This window comes from Megalopta genalis, chromosome 11 (genome assembly GCF_051020955.1).
Source record: "Megalopta genalis isolate 19385.01 chromosome 11, iyMegGena1_principal, whole genome shotgun sequence".
NCBI classification, from domain to species: Eukaryota; Metazoa; Arthropoda; class Insecta; order Hymenoptera; family Halictidae; genus Megalopta; species Megalopta genalis.
This window is the reverse complement of record NC_135023.1, coordinates 8502232-8527196: the sequence shown is the minus strand read 5'-3', so window position 1 is coordinate 8527196 and position 24965 is coordinate 8502232. Positions and strand designations below refer to the sequence as shown.

General features: G+C 43.4%; 1 protein-coding gene across 4 annotated transcripts; it reads right to left on the bottom strand.

The window, feature by feature from the left end:
- Positions 1-276: 276 nt before the first annotated feature.
- LOC117226054 (ATP-binding cassette sub-family G member 4) lies at positions 277-19795 on the bottom strand. Of its 4 annotated transcripts, none has more exons than XM_033480003.2 (2): positions 19455-19795; positions 277-6454 (listed from the first exon to the last, which is right to left on the bottom strand). In XM_033480003.2, the coding sequence occupies exon 2, from the start codon at positions 5830-5832 to the stop codon at positions 4039-4041; it is 1794 nt and encodes a 597-aa protein (XP_033335894.2). In that variant the 5' UTR covers positions 5833-6454; positions 19455-19795; the 3' UTR covers positions 277-4038. The 4 variants fall into 4 exon arrangements, with proteins under 4 accessions (XP_033335894.2, XP_076381215.1, XP_033335895.2 ...); XM_076525100.1 differs by lacking the exon at positions 19455-19795 and adding an exon at positions 17932-19415; XM_033480004.2 differs by lacking the exon at positions 19455-19795 and adding an exon at positions 14750-17846.
- Positions 19796-24965: the final 5170 nt, after the last annotated feature.

The window sequence follows — 24965 nt, the reverse complement described above, 5'->3', positions numbered from 1 at the left end:
CCGGTGCATGTATCAAACTCGAATACAATCTCGTCCGCACCGTTTTACCCTTGAACGACGGACTTTTTTAACGGATGTAGAATGAACCTTTGTGCGGCCCATTTGCAGTTCCAGTTCGGCGTATTTTTAAACATTTCTCGAAGACAATGCCTTTACGAAGGCAAATCGTGCAACGTGCAGATCTTGGAATTGCCGGTGCCGTGAGCCGCTGCAATCGCAAAACTGCGGGACTTGTGTAAAATCAAGGTTCGCCAGGTCAATTGCAAAAAGCAGAAATTAAGTAAAAATTCCTTCTTTCTATTTAATCATTTCTCGAGTAGGCGTTCCAGCGTAAATCGCGCCTCTGTTCGACTTTCTTTGGGACTTTCTTTTTGTTGCGCAGAAGCTGCGACACTTTTTGCAGTCACATACGTATGTTTTACTAACATTCGAGGTTTGCTTAAATTAAAAATAGTATTAAAATCGATGGCGTCGGATAGTTTGAGACGTGGTCGAATTTCAAAGTGAAAATCGTCCCACGGTGGCCCATAATCGTGGCCATTTCGGTCATCTGAAATGAAGAAACGTGCAAGATTCTTAATTAGCAGGTAATAGAACATTGGCAGGACTGTAGCAGGTTATTACCTGCTTCTATTGATCATCATGGAAAATTCGCTGATTAACACGTTCCGTGCCACGTGTACCATCGATGGTACACGCTTGCATGTTTACTTAGTGAACTGAACAAATTGTTTACAAGAAATTTAGAACCGAAGAATCAATTTCCACCGCAAGAATGGGCGTTGATAAGTTTTTGTTACGTTGTTATGTGTACGAGAATTAATAATTGCACGTAATACATCAAGTTTTAGTAAAATATCAAAGTGTGAAGATTCGAGGAAAAAAAGCTCGGCACGGAACGTGTTAAAGAGACGGCGACGTTTTGAAATTCGATCGCCGATTTTTTAAACGTCGGGGAGCCTCGCGCGGGTAAAAGGGCGCTGAGTGAAGACCACGGGCGTTTCGAAACGCTGCCAACGTCTGTCTTTATTTCGCGGAACAACGCAGTAAAAGTCGGGAAAAGTAGGAAGACTTTATTCGCAGGCTAATGAAAGGAAGTCGCCGCTGTCACGGTCAACGCACGTCGAACCGGTAATTGAGGTTTGTCATGGATTATTATGTACATATTTCTATTACCATTCTCTAGATCGCTTGACATTACTGCCCTCTTTCTTCCGTTGTCGGCTTTGGTAATCGCTCCATATATTCGAGATCAGAACTGCGTCGAATTCTCCCTAATTCGCGCTCGGATTGCGCTCAGAAATGGACAATTCGGGAAGGGGAGAGACGATTTATAGTCGTTGACAATTGCTAACTATAAAAGCGAGACGCAAGGCTCGAATAATCGTGTCGCCTCTTCTCTAATTTTACACTTTTGTGTACGGTAATTTCTCCCTAATTTGCGCTCAGATTGCGAACAAAAAGGGACAGTTAGGGAATAGGAGAGACGATTTATAGTCGTTGACAATAGCTAACTATAAAAGCGAGACGCAAGGCTCGAATAATCGTGTCGCCTCTTCTCTAATTTTACACTTTTGTGTACGGTAATTTCTCCCTAATTTGCGCTCAGATTGCGAACAAAAAGGGACAGTTAGGGAATAGGAGAGACGATTTATAGTCGTTGACAATTGACAACTATAAAAGCGAGACGCAAGGCTCGAATAATCGTGTCGCCTCTTCTCTAATTTTACACTTTTGTGTACGGTAATTTCTCCCTAATTTGCGCTCAGATTGCGAACAAAAAGGGACAGTTAGGGAATAGGAGAGACGATTTATAGTCGTTGACAATTGACAACTATAAAAGCGAGACGCAAGGCTCGAATAATCGTGTCGTCTCTTCTCTAATTTTACACTTTTCTGTACAGTAATTTCTCCCTAATTCGCGCTCAGATTGCGAACAAAAAGGGACAGTTAGGGAATAGGAGAGACGATTTATAGTCGTTGACAATTGCTAACTATAAAAGCGAGACGCAAGGCTCGAATAATCGTGTCGCCTCTTCTCTAATTTTACACTTTTCTGTACAGTAATTTCTCCCTAATTCGCGCTCAGATTGCGCACAAAATGGGACAGTTAGGGAATAGGAGACGCGATTATTCGCGGCTCGCGTTTCGACTCGTTTTCATAGTTACCGATTATAATAAAAATTATAATTTCATAGTTACTCAGAGTTTACTGTATCGAGAAGCGAAATGCTGTAATTTTTCCCTAATTCGCGCTCAGATTGCGCACAAGAAGGGAAAATTAGGGAAGAGGAGACACGATCATTCGCGGCTCGCGGCTCATTTCTATAATTATTCACAACCGGTAACTATAAAAGCGAGTCGCAAGGCTCGATAATCCTCTTCCCAAACCGTCCATTTTTCTGCACAATCTGAACGCGAATTACGGAGAAATTATTGTAAAATCCGAGCATCAATTAGGGAGAATTTACTGTATTCTCAGTGTCGCTACAGTTGCCGGAAGAAAAGCTCCGCGACATAAGTAAACCCGTCGCCATTCTCGACGAAGAAATTGCACGTTCGACGCGGCATTTACTGATTTCATTAATTTTTAATCATTTGTTAATAAATAACCTTCGATCGAGTTACAATTAGTGTTCTGAAAAGAATGCAAAAATTCCTCTTTCCGAGGAGAATGACGCAGGGGTTTTATCGGGAACGGACAACGAGCGTATTTTGATCGAGCATTCAATTATTTAAATAACTCGCCGATAAACAATCGTCTTGGGCAGCTCGAAAAATTGAGATCCTGCACGAATTACGAATCGTTCGATTTCCTCGATAAATTCGCAGATTCGATATCGCTTTATCGCCGAAAATTGATTATTTATCTTTATATCTTGTTTACGAAGCGAACGACGACGTTCTGAAACGGTGGACGCTTGTCAAAAATTATGTACACGCGAGATACTATGCTAAAAATGTTCGTCCTTGGTTTTCAAGAACAATGGAGAACAAAATCAGCATCGTTCGTTAAATATTTCTGTGTTCGCTAATTTATTAGCGATCCGTCGACTATAACGACGGATTCTCTTGCGTTCTCAAGCTTGTCTACTTTGTGCTGAAAAATTTGCTCATTCTCTTTGGCACCTTCTACAAACCATTTCAATTCATAGGTTCGATTCGAGGTTTCTTTGTCGAGCGCGGCAACCGGGTTTTATGCGTTTACAGCAGAAATAAGCGAATGAAACACAGATCGGTGAAGACGCGAGGAAAAATATATTTTTTATTTTGATTTTACATAGTCGATGGGAACGATACGTATTTTGCAAAATAAATAATGCAAAATGAACGTTTCCCCCGTCGGATGCAAGATTTAAGAACCAATGTACAATGTAATCTCTTCTTTCAGTAATTTTATCAAATGAAATTATTAAATTTAAATTTAAGATTACTTATTAAATTTAAAACGAATTATTCAATTTAGATTTAAATTAACACTGAATTATTCAATTTAAATTAAAAATGAATTACTCGATTTAAATTAAAAACGAATTATTCAATTGTAATTGAAATTGAAAATGAATTATTCAATTGAAATTGAAAATGAATTATTCAATTTAAATTGAAAATGACTTACTCAATCTGAATTGAAATTGAATATGAATTATCCAATTCAAATTTAGAATGAAAAATTTTAATTTATTAAATTAAACACGCCAACATTACAAGCTTTCTTCGAGTCTCTTCATTGTCCGAAAACGTAGCCCACCAATATCAGCCATAAACGCATAAAATCCGCAGGTCTGAGCATAACCACCAATAACTCTCCCATCCAGTCGAGCCCACAAGCAACACGAATCGCGCACCGTAACTCCATTCTCGACGTCCTCGTCGGTTCACCCCCGGTAAAGCCGAAAATGTGTCCGAAACCCCAAGATCCTTTATCCCCGAAAACGACTAGATCAACGAGGTCACGCGTAATCATCGAGCAGCCACACACGCACACACACTGTAAACCCGACCGAGTCTCGGCGCGCACACGATCATCCGTCTTCCTCAAGCGGAAGACAGCTTGTTCTTGAGCGTGCAATAGGCGATGCACTTGTACAACAGCAATCCCGAAGACAGAATAACAATGTCGATCCAGTACCTGCCGTCCGCCATCGAGAGCTCCTCCAAGATCGTGCTCGGCATCCTGTAATGGCAGTACATCTCCGAGCAGCTGAGCTTCTCGCGGTCGAAGCCGTACAGGCTGTGCACGTACGCGTGCAGAGAGTACTTGAAGTAGCTGATGTAGCTCAAATAATAAAGGAAACGCGGCATATGACTGTACAACGCCAGGAAGCCGGCGAGAACCAGCATGACGCAGGTGGTGATGGCCGCGGTGAAGGTGCCGTCGATGGGGTTCATCAGGGTGCCGATCAGAAGGCCGTAGCTCTCGGAGATCAGGTTCACGAGGAACGTGACGAGCAGGAACATGAAGAACCGCCTCGGCTCGAGCAGCTGGCAACTGAGAAAGTAGGATGCGACGCAGTAGATGAAGGCGGAGGTCATCTGCAGGGGTATGGAGCAGACGGTGGTGGCCGCGTAGTAGGTCCTCAGCTGGTACCAGTTGTTGAACTTCTCCTTCTTCAGCGTGGGGAACTCGGATGGGAACTTGAGAACCGCGGGCATCATGCTGGTGTAGCTCATGTAGACGGAGGTGACCAGGAAGAAGCTGACGTTGCTGATCGCCTTGCTGCCGTCGCAGCCGCTCTCGGTGAACAGGACGCCGAGCATGATCCCGACGAACGCGTGCAGCAGCATCTTCAGATACGTGACCGTCCAATCCCGGAACAGCTGGACCAGGCAACGTCTGATCAGCACGAAGAACCTCTCCGTCTCCGAGGGCGCATGAATCAGCACGGTGGCCTTGTTCTCGTGGCATTTCTCCTCGAGCTTCTGCGTGTTCGCGACCGGCGTTCTCCAGCAGCTGCCGTTGCTGGCGAGCTTCTCCAGCTGGTCGGTGTAGTCGCCGTACTCCTTGGTCACCACCTCGATCATGAAGTCGGCCGGATTGTGGTACTTCGGGCATTGCAGCCCGACGCTGGCGAAGTAGTCGACCATGTTCTTCGTGGCGCCGTCGTACAGGCACTTGCCGTCCACCAGCAGGTACACGTTGTCGAACATCTCGAAGATGGCTGCGCTGGGCTGGTGGATGGTGCAGACGATGGTCCTGCCGGTTCTCGCCAGGCTCTGGAGCAAGGCGATGCACTGGTGGGAGGACAGGGCGTCGAGGCCGGTCGTCGGCTCGTCCAGGAACATCACCGGCGGATTGTCGACCATCTCCAACGCGATGCTCAGCCTCTTCTTCTGGCCTCCGCTGAGCTGACCGCACCTGGTCCCCTTCGATCTCATCAGATCCAGGTTCTCCAGCACGTCGTCTATCAGCATGTCCCTCGCCTTGCGGCTCAGGCTGCTGCCGATCTTCAAGTTCGCCGCCATCCGCATCGCCTCCAGCACCGTGAACAACGGGTGCAGCTTGTCGTCCTGCTGGATGTAGCAGGACTGCTTCTTGTACTCCCGCCAGGTTTTCTTGCCCTCTTGCCCGATGTAGCAGATCTCGCCGTCCCAGTTGCCGCCCTCGAAGCCCGTCAGGATGTTCAGCAACGTCGACTTGCCGGCGCCCGACGGCCCCATGATCGCCGACAGCTGCCCGGACCTGAACGTCCCGTTCACGCCCTTCAGGATCTTCTTCTTGCCGCCTCGCAGGCTCCGCTTGGTCGCGTAGCTCAGCTCGGAGAACTCGATGTCCACCGAGCGGGACGTCGGCAGGTTGAGCAGCACCACGCGCTGATTGATCCCAGTCATCGTAGCCCGGCTACGATCCGTCCGCTGACAGCTGATCGCTCCGGAGCCGCTTCGCTTTCCGCCTCTCTGAACAGCCGCGAGGCTATGCCAGGCAGATCCGCCCCGGCTATCTTATCGCCGGCGACCGTTACGCGAGCCTCTGAACTGGGTCAGCCGCGGGAAGGATCATCGGTGCCGCTTATCTTCCACGGAATCTGCCAGTTCGAGCTTTCGCGGCGACTCTTCGGACATCTCGGCTAGGATTCTCGATGATCCCGCGATGAACTCTTTCACGCTTTTAGTCCTGCCGCGACGGCTTCGTTCGCATCTCCCCGGTGTCTTGGGTGCCCGGTGTCTTCTATGCTGAGAGATAGACGTTGCTAGACGTTGCTCGCTGTCATCCGGGTCTCGCGGATGACCGCTTTCTTTCGCGATCGCTCGCCGATCAGCATCGAGGGGACGCGTCCCGCGAGCCGATAAGTCGCGCGACGAATTATCGCCGGCGAAAGAGACCGTGTCTTTCCCCGATCCCCTACTTCGATCGCTCTGCCAGTCAATCGCAGAGCCGAGGATGGTTCTGAACGGCCGTGTTAGCTGTCCTCGGGGCCTTGCGCAGCTTCTGACCTGATCTTCACGGGGTGATCTGGAACAAGGTTGCTCGGGTTGAATCGTTTCGTGGGGCATAAACACGATTTGGAGGGAATAAGTCGCAGATGTTTATTCCGAGTGATGAATGGCGAGGAGGTCGGGTGATGCGATGTTTTTTTAACCCTTCTACGGTCTCATTTACTGACCTATAGAACCAGATTCGTTGGAAATATATGTTTTTTGCCTTGTTTTGTAATTTTCGTGGCGTTAGGTCGAGTCGTGAATGACTACCGATGCAGTTTTTATGCATTTGTGACGAAAATGAGTGCAGTTAATTGTCTCTAATTGACGCTCGGATTGGGCGCAAAGATAGATTTGGGGTGACAATTCGGGGCTCTCGAATAATTCTGTCTTCTCTTCCCAGATTGTCCATTTTTTTGTCTGCAATCCGAGCGTCGATTAAGGACAATTTATCGTAGATCGAATACAAAACAGTGAAAATCGTGTAATCGAATTTAATTTAATCGTGTAATTTAATTTAGTTTTTTAAATCTATTTTTATTTATACCATGGCATTTTTTTTTATCTTCGAGTCGGTAAAATAATTAAAGATCAAAAGAAATGTCCGTGCAGCTGCAATCAATGCGGACTTTTCTCTTTATGTTTATAAAGATGAAGAGATAAATTTTTATCCTTATCTTTACAAGTTTTCTCTAAATCTTTATTTTGCATAAAAATCGGCGGTTCAACGACAAGCTTGAAAATATTATATCACAGTGGAGTTTCCATATATATATTTTCAATCGGGTCTACGCGACCGAAACACCATTAATACAAGTTTTTATGAGCACCGTGGAAGGGTTAATCGACTAGCAAACTTTCGGCGATGGATACTTTTACTGGAACAATCTGATTCGTTTTTTACTAGCACAATAATTTCTCCAAGAAATATTCGGAGATCGGAATTGACAGCCGACAGATCCGAGAATATTAATTGAGAAAGAAGAATAATAATTAAGAATATACCCTTGGCATATAAAGATATCAATAAATTACACAGACGTACGACCAGCACAGGGAAATTCACGGCAACCCGAATTGAAAGAAGAAAGAAATGTTCGGAGATCGGAATTGACAGCCGATAGATCTGAGAATATTAATTGAGAAAGAAGAAAAATAATTAAGAATATACCCTTGGCATACAAAGATATCAATAAACTACATAGGCGTACGACTAGCACAGGGAAATTCTGAGAATATTAATTGAGAAAGAAAAAGAATAATTAAGAATATACCCTTGGCATATAAAGATATCAATAAATTACACATACGTACGACCAGCACAGGGAAATTCACGGCAACCCGAATTGAAAGAAGAAAGAAATGTTCGGAGATCGGAATTGAGAGCCGGCAGATGTGAGAATATCAATTGAGAAAGAAGAAGAATAATTAAGAATATACCCTTGGCATACAAAGATATCAATAAACTACATAGGCGTACGACTAGCTCAGGGAAATTCACGGCAACCCGAATTGAAAGAAGAAAGAAATGTTCGGAGATCGGAATTGAGAGCCGGCAGATGTGAGAATATTAATTGAGAAAGAAGAAGAATAATTAAGAATATACCCTTGGCATACAAAGATATCAATAAACTACACAGGCGTACGACTAGCTCAGGGAAATTCACGGCAACCCGAATTGAAAGAAGAAAGAAATGTTCGGAGATCGGAATTGAGAGCCGGCAGATGTGAGAATATCAATTGAGAAAGAAGAAGAATAATTAAGAATATACCCTTGGCATACAAAGATATCAATAAACTACATAGGCGTACGACCAGCACAGGGAAATTCACGGCAACCCGAATTGAAAGAAGAAAGAAATGTTCGGAGATCGGAATTGAGAGCCGGCAGATGTGAGAATATCAATTGAGAAAGAAGAAGAATAATTAAGAATATACCCTTGGCATACAAAGATATCAATAAACTACACAGGCGTACGACTAGCTCAGGGAAATTCACGGCAACCCGAATTGAAAGAAGAAAGAAATGTTCGGAGATCGGAATTGAGAGCCGGCAGATGTGAGAATATTAATTGAGAAAGAAGAAGAATAATTAAGAATATACCCTTGGCATACAAAGATATCAATAAACTACACAGGCGTACGACTAGCTCAGGGAAATTCACGGCAACCCGAATTGAAAGAAGAAAGAAATGTTCGGAGATCGGAATTGAGAGCCGGCAGATGTGAGAATATTAATTGAGAAAGAAGAAGAATAATTAAGAATATACCCTTGGCATATAAAGATATCAATAAATTACACAGACGTACGACCAGCACAGGGAAATTCACGGCAACCCGAATTGAAAGAAGAAAGAAATGTTCGGAGATCGGAATTGACAGCCGATAGATCTGAGAATATTAATTGAGAAAGAAGAAAAATAATTAAGAATATACCCTTGGCATACAAAGATATCAATAAACTACATAGGCGTACGACTAGCACAGGGAAATTCTGAGAATATTAATTGAGAAAGAAAAAGAATAATTAAGAATATACCCTTGGCATACAAAGATATCAATAAACTACACAGGCGTACGACTAGCTCAGGGAAATTCACGGCAACCCGAATTGAAAGAAGAAAGAAATGTTCGGAGATCGGAATTGAGAGCCGGCAGATGTGAGAATATCAATTGAGAAAGAAGAAGAATAATTAAGAATATACCCTTGGCATACAAAGATATCAATAAACTACACAGGCGTACGACTAGCTCAGGGAAATTCACGGCAACCCGAATTGAAAGAAGAAAGAAATGTTCGGAGATCGGAATTGAGAGCCGGCAGATGTGAGAATATTAATTGAGAAAGAAGAAGAATAATTAAGAATATACCCTTGGCATACAAAGATATCAATAAACTACACAGGCGTACGACTAGCTCAGGGAAATTCACGGCAACCCGAATTGAAAGAAGAAAGAAATGTTCGGAGATCGGAATTGAGAGCCGGCAGATGTGAGAATATTAATTGAGAAAGAAGAAGAATAATTAAGAATATACCCTTGGCATACAAAGATATCAATAAACTACATAGGCGTACGACCAGCACAGGGAAATTCACGGCAACCCGAATTTTCTCATTTCCAGGAGAAATAACTGTATTCCCGTTTGTCACGATGACGCCGAATAGTATCACCGTCGACATACTACCGCTGTTTTATTCATTATACATACTATGTAGTATGCTGAACGGATTTTAATTCAATCATTTGAAGCTGCCATTCATCCTGGCTACAAGATAAATATTTATGCCGCCATAAATATTTATACCAACTAATAATTATAGCCTACGGTTCAAAGAGATATTTAAACATCCGTATGCGCTGCGATCTTGTTTATCTTACAGCCGTATAGTTTGCTAATTCCCGACCGTTTATCAAACTTTTTACCGATCGCGGTTCTATACGCTGATGCGTTTCGAACACGTATGCAGATCCGTAATGTCAATTATATGCTGGCCGTTCGTGCTCCACTTATTAAGTATAATGAACAATAATTGTATCGCCCGGGGGGAAACAAGTGGTCGTCTGCTTATACAATAGATCGCTGTCCAGTATCGGAAACACGACCTCGCCTGACCTCGCGGGAATTTTTACTATTCGAACACGAGGAGCGGCTCTCGGCCGGCCTGTCGATCGCGTTTCCTCCTCCTCCTCCTCCTCCTCGAATCGGATTATCGTCGAGCGGCTAACTAAATTCAATTGTTCGCGGATAGTTACGTAGTTCTGTTCACCGGTGTCATTTGGCAGCGTTTTTGTTTGACGATCGAGGATTACGTAAACGATTACGATAACGTATCGTTGACGCCGATTGCGGACGAAGAGAGAAAGAGAGAGAGAGAGAGGATCGACGGAATAATTAAAAGAGAAGAAATAGATAAGAATCGATGAGTCATCCGAGCAAGAAACTCAATGGCACAGAGCTGGAATGTTTCTCAATTGTGCGAAAACGTTGACGGTGCAGAATCGATCGGACTCGACGTCATTCAATCGACTCGCATATGTCTGTGACTTCCGGCTCGCGTAAAGAATATTTTATGTATAATCGACCTGTCACAACGCTTAGTTCTTGCTCTAAAGCAAGGCTCGGAATTAACCGGCGTGCAACGTTCGGCTCGCGAGGGCAACGCCTCCGGTCTCCCTCTCGTCGCTGATCGCTTAAATGCGGCGAATGAGACGCGCGACGGGAGGCGTGGCGAACCGAGTGTTGCGCGCCGGTTAATTCCGAACCTTGCTTTAAAGCAAGAACTAAGCGTTGTGACAAGCGCGCAACACTCGGATCGCCACGCCTTCCGTCGCGCGTCCCATTCGCCGCATTTAAGCGATCAGCGACGAGAGGGGGACCGGAGGCGTGGCCCTCGCGAGCCGAACGTTGCCTGCCGGTTAATTCCGTGCCCCGACTTCGAGTCGCCGATGCATGAAATAATCAAGCGAATATTTGTTACAGCGTATCATTGTTACATATTCGCGATTCTTGTCCCATTACTTCCGGTTCTCCTTAGCCTGTTTTTTTCCTTACGATCGAAGAAAAAATAATGATTGTCAATTCGATCGCTCAATTGAACACAGCTCGGAACGCTAGTTTCATTGCGCCGATTAGCATAAATTTCAATGATAATGAAGCGCGCCGGTAGACGCCGTTTTATTGGCCCCGTCTGTTTTATTGTTCGCCGCGTCTGTTGGCATCGTTTTACGACACGTGTTATGTAAACATGATCTTGAACTACAAACAATGGCGCGCCGTGAATCACCGAGGAAATCGCAGCCGAACGCGCCGTCGCCGCCGCGACACTTCCGAATCTCTGCCGTCTAACGTTTCGCTTTCTATGGATATTTTTACCCGATTTGCCATTTTCCCGACGCGCCGTGATTCAACAAAATACGGACGCCGAATATTTTGCATTCTTCGGCATATTTTGCATACCTGACGCGACTATCGCGCGCGCTGCGTTTCCGCCCAGTCACGATGACTTTCTTTTATCGTGCAAATTCTTATCTTCGCTTGTTGCTCTTCTTCGTTACCAGAAAAAATGTCAACATTGGTGTTCGATTTAACTGGATAATGCAGGTCGCGCGGGTTTGCGTTGCGCGAAGATTTCTTGATAAAGTTCGGGCCGTTCGCGCGGGTCAAATAGACACGACGGCCCGCGAAACACCTTTTAAAATGCGATTACTGTTTTAAAACTCAACTATGATGATTTGAATGGTTTTTTAGATGATAGAGGGACTAGTATACTGCATAGACGATGATTGAACTGCTATTTTTCTTTCTTTTTGATCTTGCTGTTACTTGGAATGGCAAAGAAATAAAAATCTCTTTTCTTAACTTTTTTCTTAACTCTCTTTTAACGTTCTTCTTTCTCAATGATTTGAATTTTTTTATGATAGAGGGACTAGTATACTGCATAGACGATGATTGAAATGCTATTTTTCTTTCTTTTTGATTTTTCTATTACTTGGAACGGCAAAGAAATAAAAATCTCTTTTCTTAACTTTTTTTTAACTCTCTTTTAACGTTCTTCTTTCTCAATGATTTGAATTTTTTTATGGTAGAGGGACTAGTATACTGTATAGACGATGATTGAACTGCTATTTTTCTTTCTTTTTGATCTTGCTATTACTTGGAATGGCAAAGAAATAAAAATCTCTCTCTCTTTTCTTAACTTCTTTCTTAACTCTCTTTTAATTTTCTTCTTTCTCTCGTTTTCTTAACTTTTTCATCCGAACTTGTGACGAAAATTTAAGGAATGTCTTTCGTAGATCTCGATCACTTGTATGCATGTTGAAAATTTTATTGAAATCGATTCATGTTGTTACGAGTTGCAATAAATTAAGGATCGCAAAAATCACAGTTTTATCGTAATTTTCACCAAAAATCGTAAGAAATCTGCACTTTTTTAGATCCTTCGACTCTGGATGAACCGATTTCGATGAAATTTTCAGCATGACGAGTCAACGAGATCTACGAAAGGCATTTTTCTTAATTTTCGTTACAGGCTCGGATGGAAAAGTTAAAAATCGAGGGTTTTTAATTTTGTTCTTTTCGTTCCAAGCAATGTCAAAATTAAAAAAAAAGAAAAGGAAGGCTTTTCAGCCATCTTAGACCGCTGTATGCACGTATATCGCAAGAAACGAGCAACGTTCCATGCGTTTAAACGACGCTAAATTGTTTCGCGTTACGATGCACGCGCGAATATCAGGCGCTTGCAATTATGCGCATCGATTGGTCAGAGTGCTCCGCTAATAATCGAGACAATCGTCGAGTTAAACACAAAAAAGGTGAGATCCTAATCGTTTCGAGTGACGCCTAAGGAGATCCTCGTTCTGCATAAACACGCGAAGATCACGCGCGTCGCCGCGTTTTAATAAAAATATACCGTATATACAATGAATCAAGTACACACTTTCAACAAAAAGAAGTGCAAATTAACGGTTTTTCTTCGAGGTACTCCATTCTGCGCGAGGACGCGCCATTTAATCGCGAGTGCATCCGATGCGAATCGAATTGAGATTGATCGCATTCAAATCAATGCAAATCCTCCGCGAAGTGGCATATGTATAATAAATCTCAGGAAGTCGAACTATGAATACATTAAACCGACGCTGAGAACAAACGGTTCACCGCGGTCCTTGCAAATCGCGCCGAAAAATGCCGCTCGAGGATGCGTAGCCTAATCGCGCGTATTGTATTGCGCACGTGGACGCGATCGAAAAATCTCGGCAATTATCGAGCCGATTATTGCATTATTTGCATTATTATTTATAATTATATCTATTTATTTTTTACTATTTGCATTATTGAAGAAAGAGGCTCATTCGATGGCGAACGATTGACATAACCGTGACGAAGAAAGCGCGATTTTTCACGAAGATGCGGAGGCCGGTTGCAAGTGCAGTTCTATGCACGCTGCATTTGATGCACGTTACGCAAATGCATCGCACTTTTTATGGACATTGGAGGCAATTTAGGGATAAATATGCCGGCGGAAAAAGGCGAAATAGAAGAACGCGACGTTCTCCTTTGTTCCGCGAAACCGCGACCCTACTCCATTATTATGTGCAACGGCGGTTGCGGTGAGACGAATGATCCAGCGATGACGCGGCCCCGCGGATCTCCGCGTTGCATATCCTTTTCCGAGATACGCTCACGTAAACTCCATATAAGTCGCTATCTGCAATAGATACCATCCAGTCGCCGGAAGATCGAGTTGTGCGTGACAATGACGCGGCACGTCGTTCGTTAACGACACGACACCGGGTTTGTAATCACTCGCGGCTCGATCGCGATGACGAGACGGTTCCTGGGAAGGGGAACGGGGGGGCCGCGGTTAATATTAGGCAACGATCGCTATCAGATGCGCGATTATTAACTCTTGGATCGCGGACGAAGCGCGGAGGTCGCGTTCTAAACGCGTGAAAAATTCGCGCGTGTGAGATTCGGCAGAAGGAACTGAACTTTACCGATTGTACGTTCGAAATTTTTACATGCTATGTTTGAAACTTTTAAGAATGCTACGTTTACAATTTTCTAAATGCTAGGTTTAACATTTTTTAAATGCTGCGTTTGATATTTTGAAAATGTTATGTTCAAAATTTTTTAAATATCACATTTAAAATTGTTAAAGTGCTGCAATTTATAATCTTTAAAATGATATATTTAAGATCTTAAAAATGCTGCACTTGAAAAGTAAAAAATGTCACATTTAAAATTCTTTCAATTCTACGTTTACAATCTTTTAAATGCTAGGTTTAACATTTTTTAAATGCTGCGTTTGACATCTTAAAAATGCTACCGTCAAAATGTTGAAAATATTACATTTAAAATTGTCAAAATGCTGCAATTTATAATCCTTAAAATGCTAAATTCAACATCTTAAAAATGCTACGCTTGAAATTAAAAAATGGTTACATTTAAAATTTTTAGAATGCTACGTTTTTAAGCCTTTGCACAGCTGCCTTTTTCAACGTAAATAATATAACTAACACATTTTGGCATTGTTATCTCCTCGGCGATTTTTCTTGAACGAAACTTAGAATACTAAGAGACAAGCGTCCGTTCTACGAACCGTGTTTTCGACTCCTAGGACTCGCACCGTTAATAATACCGAGCACGATAATAATCTCGGCATTATTCCGCACGCGGAAGTAACGTCGCTTCCTCAGGGTTCACTATAATTTGCCAAACACCGTCCAAGGCTTTCCGCCTCTTCCGAGCCTCTTGAATCGTGTGCGTAACGGGTCCGGTCGTTCGCATGGTCAACTCGGGGCATTTAGGGCCCTCTAAAATTCTCACCTTCTTTTATTTGTAATGCGTGAAATTCGGAGCGCGTTGATACATCGGCGCGACCTCGGACGGAACTAATTATTCCATTGTTGACCGACGTCCGGAAACGATGACTCGGGTTCCCAGGGCCTCGCGTATGTCCACGATACAATAAGATAACCAGAGACCCGACGCCGTACCTCTTTCGACTTGAAAAGCCGCCTTGGAGAACGCCGAAAAAAATTCGTGAACAGACGGTTTTTAATCGCGCTGGAAGACACGGAACGGCGCCGTTCACTTAGACAGCGTTTTCGCTGCCGCATCGTGATCTAAGCTATTTTTAACAGACCCCTTCTTCTTGCTATCTTGGAACAATATTTGGAAATTTCCAGATCGGAATTTTACACTGTGTGGTAATTTCTGTACATTCGGCAATATTTAATCGGCGATATTTAATTGACAGCATTTAATTGGCAACATTTAATCGAGATCGTTCGATCGGCGATATTTAATTGATAGCATTTAATTGGTAACATTTAATCGAGATCGTTCGATCGGCGATATTTAATTGACAGCATTTAATTGGTAACATTTAAGCGAGATCATTTGATCGGTAATATTTCATCGTGAATATTTGATCGGCGATATTTAATTGACAGCATTTGATTGGCAATATTTAATCGGCAGCATTTTGATTGGCAATATTTAATCGAGATCATTTGATCGGAAATATTTAATCGAGAATATTTGATCGGCGATATTTAATTGGCAGCATTTGATTGGAAACATTTAATCGAAATCATTTGATTGGCAATATTTAATCGAGAATATTTGATCGGCGATATTTAATCGGCAGCATTTGATTGGCGATATTGAATCGAGAATATTTGATCGGCAATATTTAATCGACAGCATTCGATCGGCAATGTTCAATCGACAATACTTGATCGACATTTAGACCGACGTTAAATCAGTTGGCAGGAGATGAAGATGTTCGATCGAGATCAGTGCATGTGCGTCGCGAGTGAGATCCAAGTTGGCGGCGTGTTATCATCGTCTATTTTTAAGAGCCACGTTCGGCTCTTAAAAAATGAACGTGAAATGTTAGACAAATGGAACAAACGATTTCTGCGAATTGTTCGCATGCAAATCGATTGCATACAAGGAAGTATACGTGCACAAAGTAAGAATAGCCATTTCGTCGGGTGATTCGGATCGCTCGTAAGCGAGATCGACAGTCTGACTCCTTATTTGGAGATTACCCTTCCGATTACTCTTCCGTCGATAATCGGCGTATCCAAGTATATATATGCAGAGTGTTCCAAAATTGTGGCACTTCCGAGAAATGAAGGATTCCTAAGCGGTTCCTGAGGAATTCCTGAGGGATTCCTGAGGTCATTCCAAGCAACTCTTTCCTTTACAAAAATTTTCTCCGAGGCACCGTTAACGAGTTATTAACGAAAAACGCCGACCAATGGATGACGAGCTCTGCTAGCGAGAGGCGGTCCAACTGACGAGCGCGCGAAGCCCAGTTCCGCCGATAGGCTCGCGGCGCCTCGCGCCAGCCCAGCTCGCCTCTCATTGGCCACTGTTTTTCGTCAATAACTCGTAAACGAAGCCTCGTAGCACATTTTCGCTAAGGAAAAAGCGACTTGAAATGACCCGAGGAACCCCTCGTTTCCCAGAAACACCACGATTTCGGGACACCCTGTACAGATCGGCGTGTCGAAAACTGCACCGGTTAACAATGAAGTCAATTACTTCGCTCGACATCAAAGCTTCTTCCCCGTCCGCCGGCTTTCCAACTCGCGATCTTGTTATGGTTGCGCAACCTCGCCGTTGCTTACGTAAATCGCCGGATCGGCGCGAGATAAAAAACGCGATGCACGCGATGCGGCATTCGATTGATCGCCGATTACAGAAACGTTGTACTAATTGCGCTTCTAAACGGTTACGATCGCAGCGATTTGCACAGCACGTTTGCGAGTTGCGCGAGCCACGCTTCGCCGTCGGGACGCTTCGCGAATCCCAGGGCCCGCGACGCTCGAATTTTTCTTCAATTATTCGTTAAAGAAAAAGTGTCGTGATCGGCGCGCATTAGCTAATACGCTCTCGCCGGACAACAAGTTGCAATACCGTTTATATCGCTCGTAACAGGCGATCTTCGGACACACGTGGCGATGATAATAACAAAGTGCTGATTAACGTAACTCGTTGTTTATTCTATCATAAACGAAGTATAAACAAATTACTCGGATCGCGGCGAAGCGGGCTTTAGAGCTGCGAGGGAAAATCACTGTCGCCGACGCGATTTTTGCTCGCAACGCTGATGGATCGGGGAACGCGAACCGCCACTTATCCGCGATCGTGTCACAGCCCGCGGCTAATTGAACACGTGTTTCAGGAGACAGTTGACATTAAGGATGTTCATCCGGAATTACGCGACCGTTCGGTTGAAACCGCGAGATTAATATTCGACGGTAGTGTGACGCTCGTCGATCGATTCTGAAGATGTGTGTTCTCCGGGAAATGCGTTCATTGTTCGCGTCATTTTGCGAGAATCTTCGTCAATTCGCGCGTAAAGATAACCAGTTTCGTTGCCGCTGTTCCCGCTGAATAATAGAAACGCGCCGAGTTCTCCTCGAGCCTATCGCAATCGGCTTATCGCGTCGGACTTTGTGTTAATTGATCGAATTTTAATGAGACCTTTTTGTTGCGGAAAGGAAGACCGTCGCTTGCGAACGAACGAAATGTGAGATTATTCGCGAATCGCGCTTGCGGCTGGTTTTTATAGTTGTTATTAATAAGATTATTAAGAGGAAATTATAATTTGATAGCTGTCAAGAATATTTGCCGTATCGAGAATCGAAATACAGGAATTATTCTCTAATTCGCGCTCAAATTGCGCACAGAAATGGACGATTTGGGGAGAGCAGATGCGATTATTCACGGTTCGCGCTTGCGGCTCGTTTTTATAGTTACTATTAATAAGATTATTAAGAAGAAATTATAATTTTATAGCTGTCAAAAATATTTATCGTATCGAGAATCGAAATACAGGAATTATTCTCTAATTCGCGCTCAAATTGCGCACAGAAATGGACGATTTGGGGAGAGCAGATGCGATTATTCGTAGCTCGTTTTTACAGTTGTTATTATTAATAAGATTATTAAGATGAAATTATAATTTTATAGCTTTCAAAAATATTTACCGTATCGAGAATCGAAATACAGTAATTTCTCTCTAATTCGCGCTGAGATTACGCAGAAAAATCGACGATTTGGGAAGAGAAGACACGATAACTCGAGCCTCGCGTCTCGTTTGTTATCGAACAATCGTATCTCCTCTTCCCAAATCGTCCAGTTTTGCTCGCAATCTAACCGTGAATTAGACAGCAATTATCGTGCTCGTTATCTCTCCTCCATGTGGAAGACCCTTTTTTGCCGTTGCTGCTTTTTGTTTATCGCGAGCATCAGGTTATCCCGCGATCGAAATTCGCACGTGTAACGATCGTTACTTTTTCCAGGAACTTAATCGAAGTTTAATCGTTTTGCTATGCAATTCGCACGATTACGTCAACGATCCGAGGCTCGGATCGCAGCGTAAATAAATTGTTCGCCGCAGCTCGCCGCGACGATACGCGTCCATGGGATGAATATGCGCAATGCAGATCCGATGGGCGGATCAATTAATCGAACGTGATTATTATATTCCGCAGAAACGCCTCGTAGCCGGGATAATCGACGAATGCAAATCGATCGAAACGAGCGATCTAATCGCCGGTCCTGAATGAAATTCGCCGGCGAAGCCGCGTCGCGCGCGATAATTACCGATCGACTGATCAGACTGCAGAAATGATGCGAATTAGCATATATCGAGGAACGTGCTTCGGGCGGCGAAGAACTATTGCAGAAATTCGTTGAACGTCGCCGGGGACCGATTCGAGGAACCGAAAATCCTGCGAAATCCTAATATCCGGATCAGAGATCAGAGATCAACTCCTCGATCGTCTCCTCGAAATCGGCGGAAAATCTCCCTCCGTGCTAAATCTCTTAACTCTGCAGCTTTCCCGAGAGGCTGGTTGCAGGGTGAATCAGAGATCGCGCGCTATTTCGGCCGTCTTCGCTGCTCGGCGACTTGTTAAAACTTCGCGAAAAATCTGGCCTATTTTGGATCGCGTGCCGCGCGTCGGAGAATTTTCTCCGATTTTTCAGGAACTATGGAAAATCGAAAAAACGAAAGAACGTCGCCCTCGACGCTTCAGTTCTATCGAAGGACGTCGCCGGATATCGGAGGAAATCGTCGCCGATTTTCGTCGGATTCTTCGTCGCGAGAAACGAAAGCGGCTCTTCCGACGTCTTTTTCCGGCGAGAAACTGACTCGATTTTGCCCGCTCGCGTGGCTTCGAACGTTTCCGCGCACGGTCTCGCTATATTTCGAACGGGAGGAACGACGTTGAAAATAAATCGGAACGAAAGCTGCGCCGCCGCGTCAGACGCGTGCCAAAATATTTCGGCATCTTTCGCAATCCCGGTTCGCCGCAGCGGCTGGGATCACCGACTGCGGATCTATTCGGTCGCGGTTCGAGCTAAAAATTCGCCGGCGCGAATCGCGCGTCAATCGCAATCTCCTACGATGCATTCTGCGACAACACAGCGTCGTCTCGATCGCGACACTTTCCACGCGGCACTCGGACACGACGAAAAATCGTTGGAACCGTCGCACGGCACCTACCTGTCGATCTCTCTGTTACCCACGCGCCTCTATCGATCGTCCGCGATCCCATAGATCGGGCGAACTAGCATGCGAAACGATCGTATCGAAAGCACTGCCGTCGTACGAGCGATCGAAGCCACCACGGAACGTTTACGATTTCGCCACTCGATCCGCGCGGATCGATCGCACACCGTGAATTCTTCTTCGAGCGCGCGTGATAGATCTCGCAGACATCTAGTTCTCACTGGGATTCACGGGGATATCGGATCGATGGATCGCGCGAGGCCGAAGCTCGCGCGCCGCGGCAGCTCGAAGACACCGCGCGGAACAGAATGCGAAACGTTCGCGGTTCGCGTCCGCGAAGAAATCGCTCGATGCGCCCCGCTCGCTCGCGTGCTCCGCGTCTCTCGCCCTTCTAAAACTCGCGCTCCTCCCGCCTTTTCTGCGTTCGATTATCAAGCTCGATCCAGGAAACCTGCCCGAGCCGATGTTTCCCAAGCGGCGCCTCGAGGTTGCCGGCCCTCTTCCGCTAATATTTGCGCCCGAGAGTTCGTCGCTCGAGAAATATTCGCCGAAAATGTTCGACCGGCTCTTCTTCGTGGTCCGACTGTTCGCAGATATCTCCGTGAAGCTTCGATTAGGAATTCGCAGCAGGCTAATAAACGGTGCTCGATATCGCTGATACTCAGTCCTAAATTCTCGTTCGAAAGTTAACTCTCGTTTCTCGAGAACTAGTTCTTTTATCGAAAAAATTCGACTTGTCCTTCGTGGTAGAACTATTCGGAGATGTCTCTGTAAAATTTTGATTAAGAATTTGCAATAGTTTAAACGCTGCTAATTGTTTAATCGCGAGTTGCTCGATATCGTTGATTCTCAGCGCTAAAATCTCGTTCGAAAGTTTATCACTCGAGAACTAATTCTTTTACCGAAAAAATTCGACTAGTTCTTCGTGGTCGAACTATTCGGAGATGTCTCTGTAAAATTTTGATTAAGAATTTGCAATAGTTTAAACGTTGCTGATTATTTAATCGCGAGTTGCTCGATATCGTTGATTCTCAGCGCTAAAATCTCGTTCGAAAGTTTATCACTCGAGAACTAATTCTTTTACCGAAAAAATTCGACTAGTTCTCCGTGGTCGAACTATTCGGAGAGGTCTCTGTAAAATTTTGATTAAGAATTTGCAATAGTTTAAACGCTGCTAATTGTTTAATCGCGAGTAGCTCGATATCGCTGATTCTCAGTCCTAAATTCTCGTTCGAAAGTTAACTCTCGTTTCTCGAGAACTAATTCTTTTACCGAAAAAATTCTACTAGTCCTTCGTAGTCCAACTATTCGGAGATATCTCTGTAAAATTTCGATTAAGAATTTGCAATGGTTTAAACGTTGCTGATTATTTAATCGCGAGTAGATCGATATCGCTGATTCTCAGCGCTATCGTCTCGTTCGAAAGTTTATCACTCGAGAACTACTTCTTTTATCGAAAAAAATCGACTAGTTCTTCGTAGTCCAACTATTCGGAGATATCTCTGTAAAATTTCGATTAAGAATTTGCAATGGTTTAAACGTTGCTGATTATTTAATCGCGAGTAGATCGATATCGCTGATTCCCCGCGCTAAAATCTCGCTCGAAAGTTTATCACTCGAAAACTACTTCTTTTACCGAAAAAAATCGACCAGCCCTTCGTGGTTCCAGCCTTCGCGAACATCTCCATAAAATTTCGAGCGAAAGCACGCAATATGTTCGATATCGCGCCGCCGTCGTTCGAACAACATCGAACAACGTCAATGTATCTTTTCTATTCTCTTTTTTTGTGCAACGGCTCGCTCGGATCGAAGCGGTTACAGTCGTCATTTTTCCCGGATCACGAATCAAACGACAGCTGTATCGAGACAAAGGAGTATCACAATGGAATTTTAACATTCGATGAACTCGGTTATATCAGCCCGCGAATGAAGCAATTAGGGGGAATCGTTCTTGTCGGTCGTAGATAACAAAAAAAAAAGAAACTGTTATATGTTTATTACCGAGTAAATCGCGAACCGTGAACATTTGTCTAACACGGTACATGCGCGATAAAGACGGAAAGTAGTACATCACGGTGGACAGTTACATCTCGTGTGACCTTTAATAAAATACAAAACAATCGTTGTGTTTCGCATTGATCCTATTTGCAAGTATAAATTATGCGGATTCGGTCATTCAACGAAAGTGCTGTCGCTGGAAAATTCTACGATCCTTTCGTCGCGTGTAAGAACGAAAAGGAAAATCTCGCGAAATTGTCGAATCTTTATGTCTGATCGTCGAAGAATCTTAGAAAATCCTTTATGCGAGTACAAAGTTAAAAAATAGGCTTTTACCCTCTTAGGATAAATTATGTTTTCACGCAGCGGAGATGAAAATAATTCTCGTGGAATTTTCTGCATTTTATTTTTACTTTATTCTCTCATGTTATTTCCTGCATCATTATTATTTTCCGCATCGCGCATTTATGCATTTCATCCACTTATTATCTATTTATTTAATCACGCTCGTCGTATCTCAGTTTCTCGCGCCGCGACGAAATTAAAAATACAGTAAATACCTCCTAATGAAATTGCAACGATTAATGTCAATCGAGTTGCAAAGCCATACAATAAAAACAATATTATGATTGGAGCGCGGTTTCAATGCAATATGCATGTCCTTTGTCGGCTTGCAAAAAGCATCGGACAAATGTACCGGATGACAAATAGAGACGTGTGCTTTCATAGGTTGATGGTTTCGTAAGGCTATGTTTGCATTCTGACGTCTTTGAGACTACAGTACGCACCGTGAAAAAGAAACCCATAAAATGTGTATTTAAAGGAAGATCTGTCGACGTTTCATAGTTGTCGACAATCGGTAACTATAAAAACGACCCGGAAGACTCGCATAATCGTGTCACCTCCTCCCAAATTCTCCATTTCTATGCTCGATCTGAGCGCGAATTAGGGAGAATCTACTGCAACGCGAATATGTTTCATCACAGCGCATTAAAATTCATCGCGTTTCTTGATCGAGCATCTGATTCGCGAGAAGCAACAAAGTTCCACGAGCTTGTAAAAATTACGCGCGATCGATTCGAATGCAACGAACCGATTTGTATTCTCCTTTAGCCGCGACAAGGGCGACGAAGAGGCAGAAAATCATTTATTTATATTAAATCCGTACGGGAAGTTGGCCGTTCGTTACAAAACTAAAGAATACAGTGACTTTTCGAATGGATAATTGTACGAGCGTGAAACAAAACTGGTAAGATAACCGCAATTTTTTAAATTGCTACGTTAAATCGATACAGACTATAATAACCGGACTGTGGATCTTCGCGCGAAATAAAAACTGTCCCGACAAACAAACCCGGTAAGATAACCGTAATTTCTTCAATTGCCACGTTAAATCTACGCAGACTGTAATAACCGGACCGCGGATCTTCGCGCGAAATAAAAACTGTCTCGCTCGATTACAAGGAACGCGAGTCCGGCGAAAATGTCTTTCCGCTTCCAATCGTTTCCACAAGCTGTGTACGCAACGTAAAAATATTCTCAGATTCTTCTCGCGCTTGCAGAATTTCCTTTTCGACCCGACCATTCTCGTCGCGAATCCACAAAATCCGCGGTCCACGACGACAACGTTGCGAAATTATTTATTAAGCGACGCGCCTGAAATCCCGCTCGAACGAGCGCGGTGGACGATTGCTTGCATCGAGATCAATGCAATAATTATTTACATTAAGAAAAAGGCGATCGTTCCCGGCGCGATATTCCGCGATATTCTCTGGTATTTCCGAACGTGAATCTTCGTGCAAAATAAGAACTCTCTCGACAAACAAAAATACTAAGATAACCGCCGGTCTCTTAAATTGCTATATCAAATCAATACAGACTGGACAATAACTGGACTGCGGATATTTACGCGGAATAAAAACTGTCTCAACAAACAAAACTGATGTGATAACCGCAATTTCTCAAATTGTTACGTTAAATCAATAGAAATAATACAGACTATATTAATTGGTCTGCGAATCTTAACCTTTTGCCATACTTTGACGACTCTGAATCGTCATGAAAATTCCTAGTATTATTATATTATTATATTATTACATTATTACATTATTATATTATTATATTATTACATTATTACATTATTACATTATTACATTATTATATTATTATATTATTATATTATTATATTATTATATTATTATATTATTATATTATTATATTATTATATTATTATATTACTATATTATTATATTATTATTTTATTATATTATTATATTATTACATTATTATATTATTACATTATTACATTATTACATTATTATATTATTATATTATTATATTATTATATTACTATATTATTATATTATTATATTATTATATTATTATATTATTATATTATTATATTATTACATTATTATATTATTAGTTATATTATTATTCTAGTAAATAACTTATTGAGTACAGATATTATCCTGCCCTTCAAAATTGCAATAAAATTCTGATCCCTTGTCATCAATATTTAAGCACTCAAGTAAATTTAGGCACACAATAAACATCGATCATCTTTCCCTTCTAAGAAATTTTTACAATCGAAAAATTTCTAACCGCGGTAACTGCGAACAAAATGGTATGTCAAGGGGTTAATGCAAAAATATTTCTCTCCCATCCATTTTTCATTTCGAAGCCGAGCGTCGATTAGGAAGAATTTGCTGCGATATGAATGAATTTCGTAACAGTCGAAGGCCGCGAAATCGAAGACTCTGAAACCTGCGACTACGTATATGCAATCATTGGAACGAGTTGTCCGGTGTGCACGCCGACGCGCGATCCAGCCGGGTAGATCGTCGATCGACGAAAGGATCCAGCGTTTCTCCGCGTGGCCGTTCACCGGGGCCGCGGCTCCTGTCGATTTAGCAACAGAGATTTATCCGCGGGCCGGCGAGTTTGACGAATCGCCGGCTGCACTCGGGCGTACTTATTATACATATACGGTGAACGATAAACACCGATGCAACGACAACGTTAAGGAACAATCTGAGAACAATCTCGGACGCGTGCGCAACGTCGATCATCCGGCGCGGCCACCGCGGATCCCCTCGCAGGGTTCTCCTGCAGGCTAATTGCTCCCGATCGGCGGCTCCGGGTCGATTACGCCGCGTGCATTAACGGAGCACGTGATTAGGTGTGACACGGTGATTGGGTTTACACACCGTGTAATTTGCAGTGTTACCGCGTGAGTAATAACCGAGCCGCGGTGATTGTTTTCTCGCGGCCGGGTCGGCCAGGTCGTTCAATCGTGCAATTAATATTTAATTATTGTTTTCGTGATGTAATGCGTCTGTTTGCATAAATCGCGGACAGAACGACGGACCTCTTTCGTTCGTGTCGAGCGACCACGATTTTCCGAGCTTTCAGAAGGGGTGTCCGCGAGAAAATTCCGGCGGAGGGTGGCTAGATCGAGACAAATTCGAGTACACGGTGTCTGTTGAATCAAGTGCATCGAGTACA

Coding starts and splice junctions, on each gene's coding strand:
- LOC117226054 (XM_033480003.2), bottom strand. CDS start 5,832: ATGACTGGGATCAATCAGCGCGTGGTGCTGCTCAACCTGCCGACGTCC.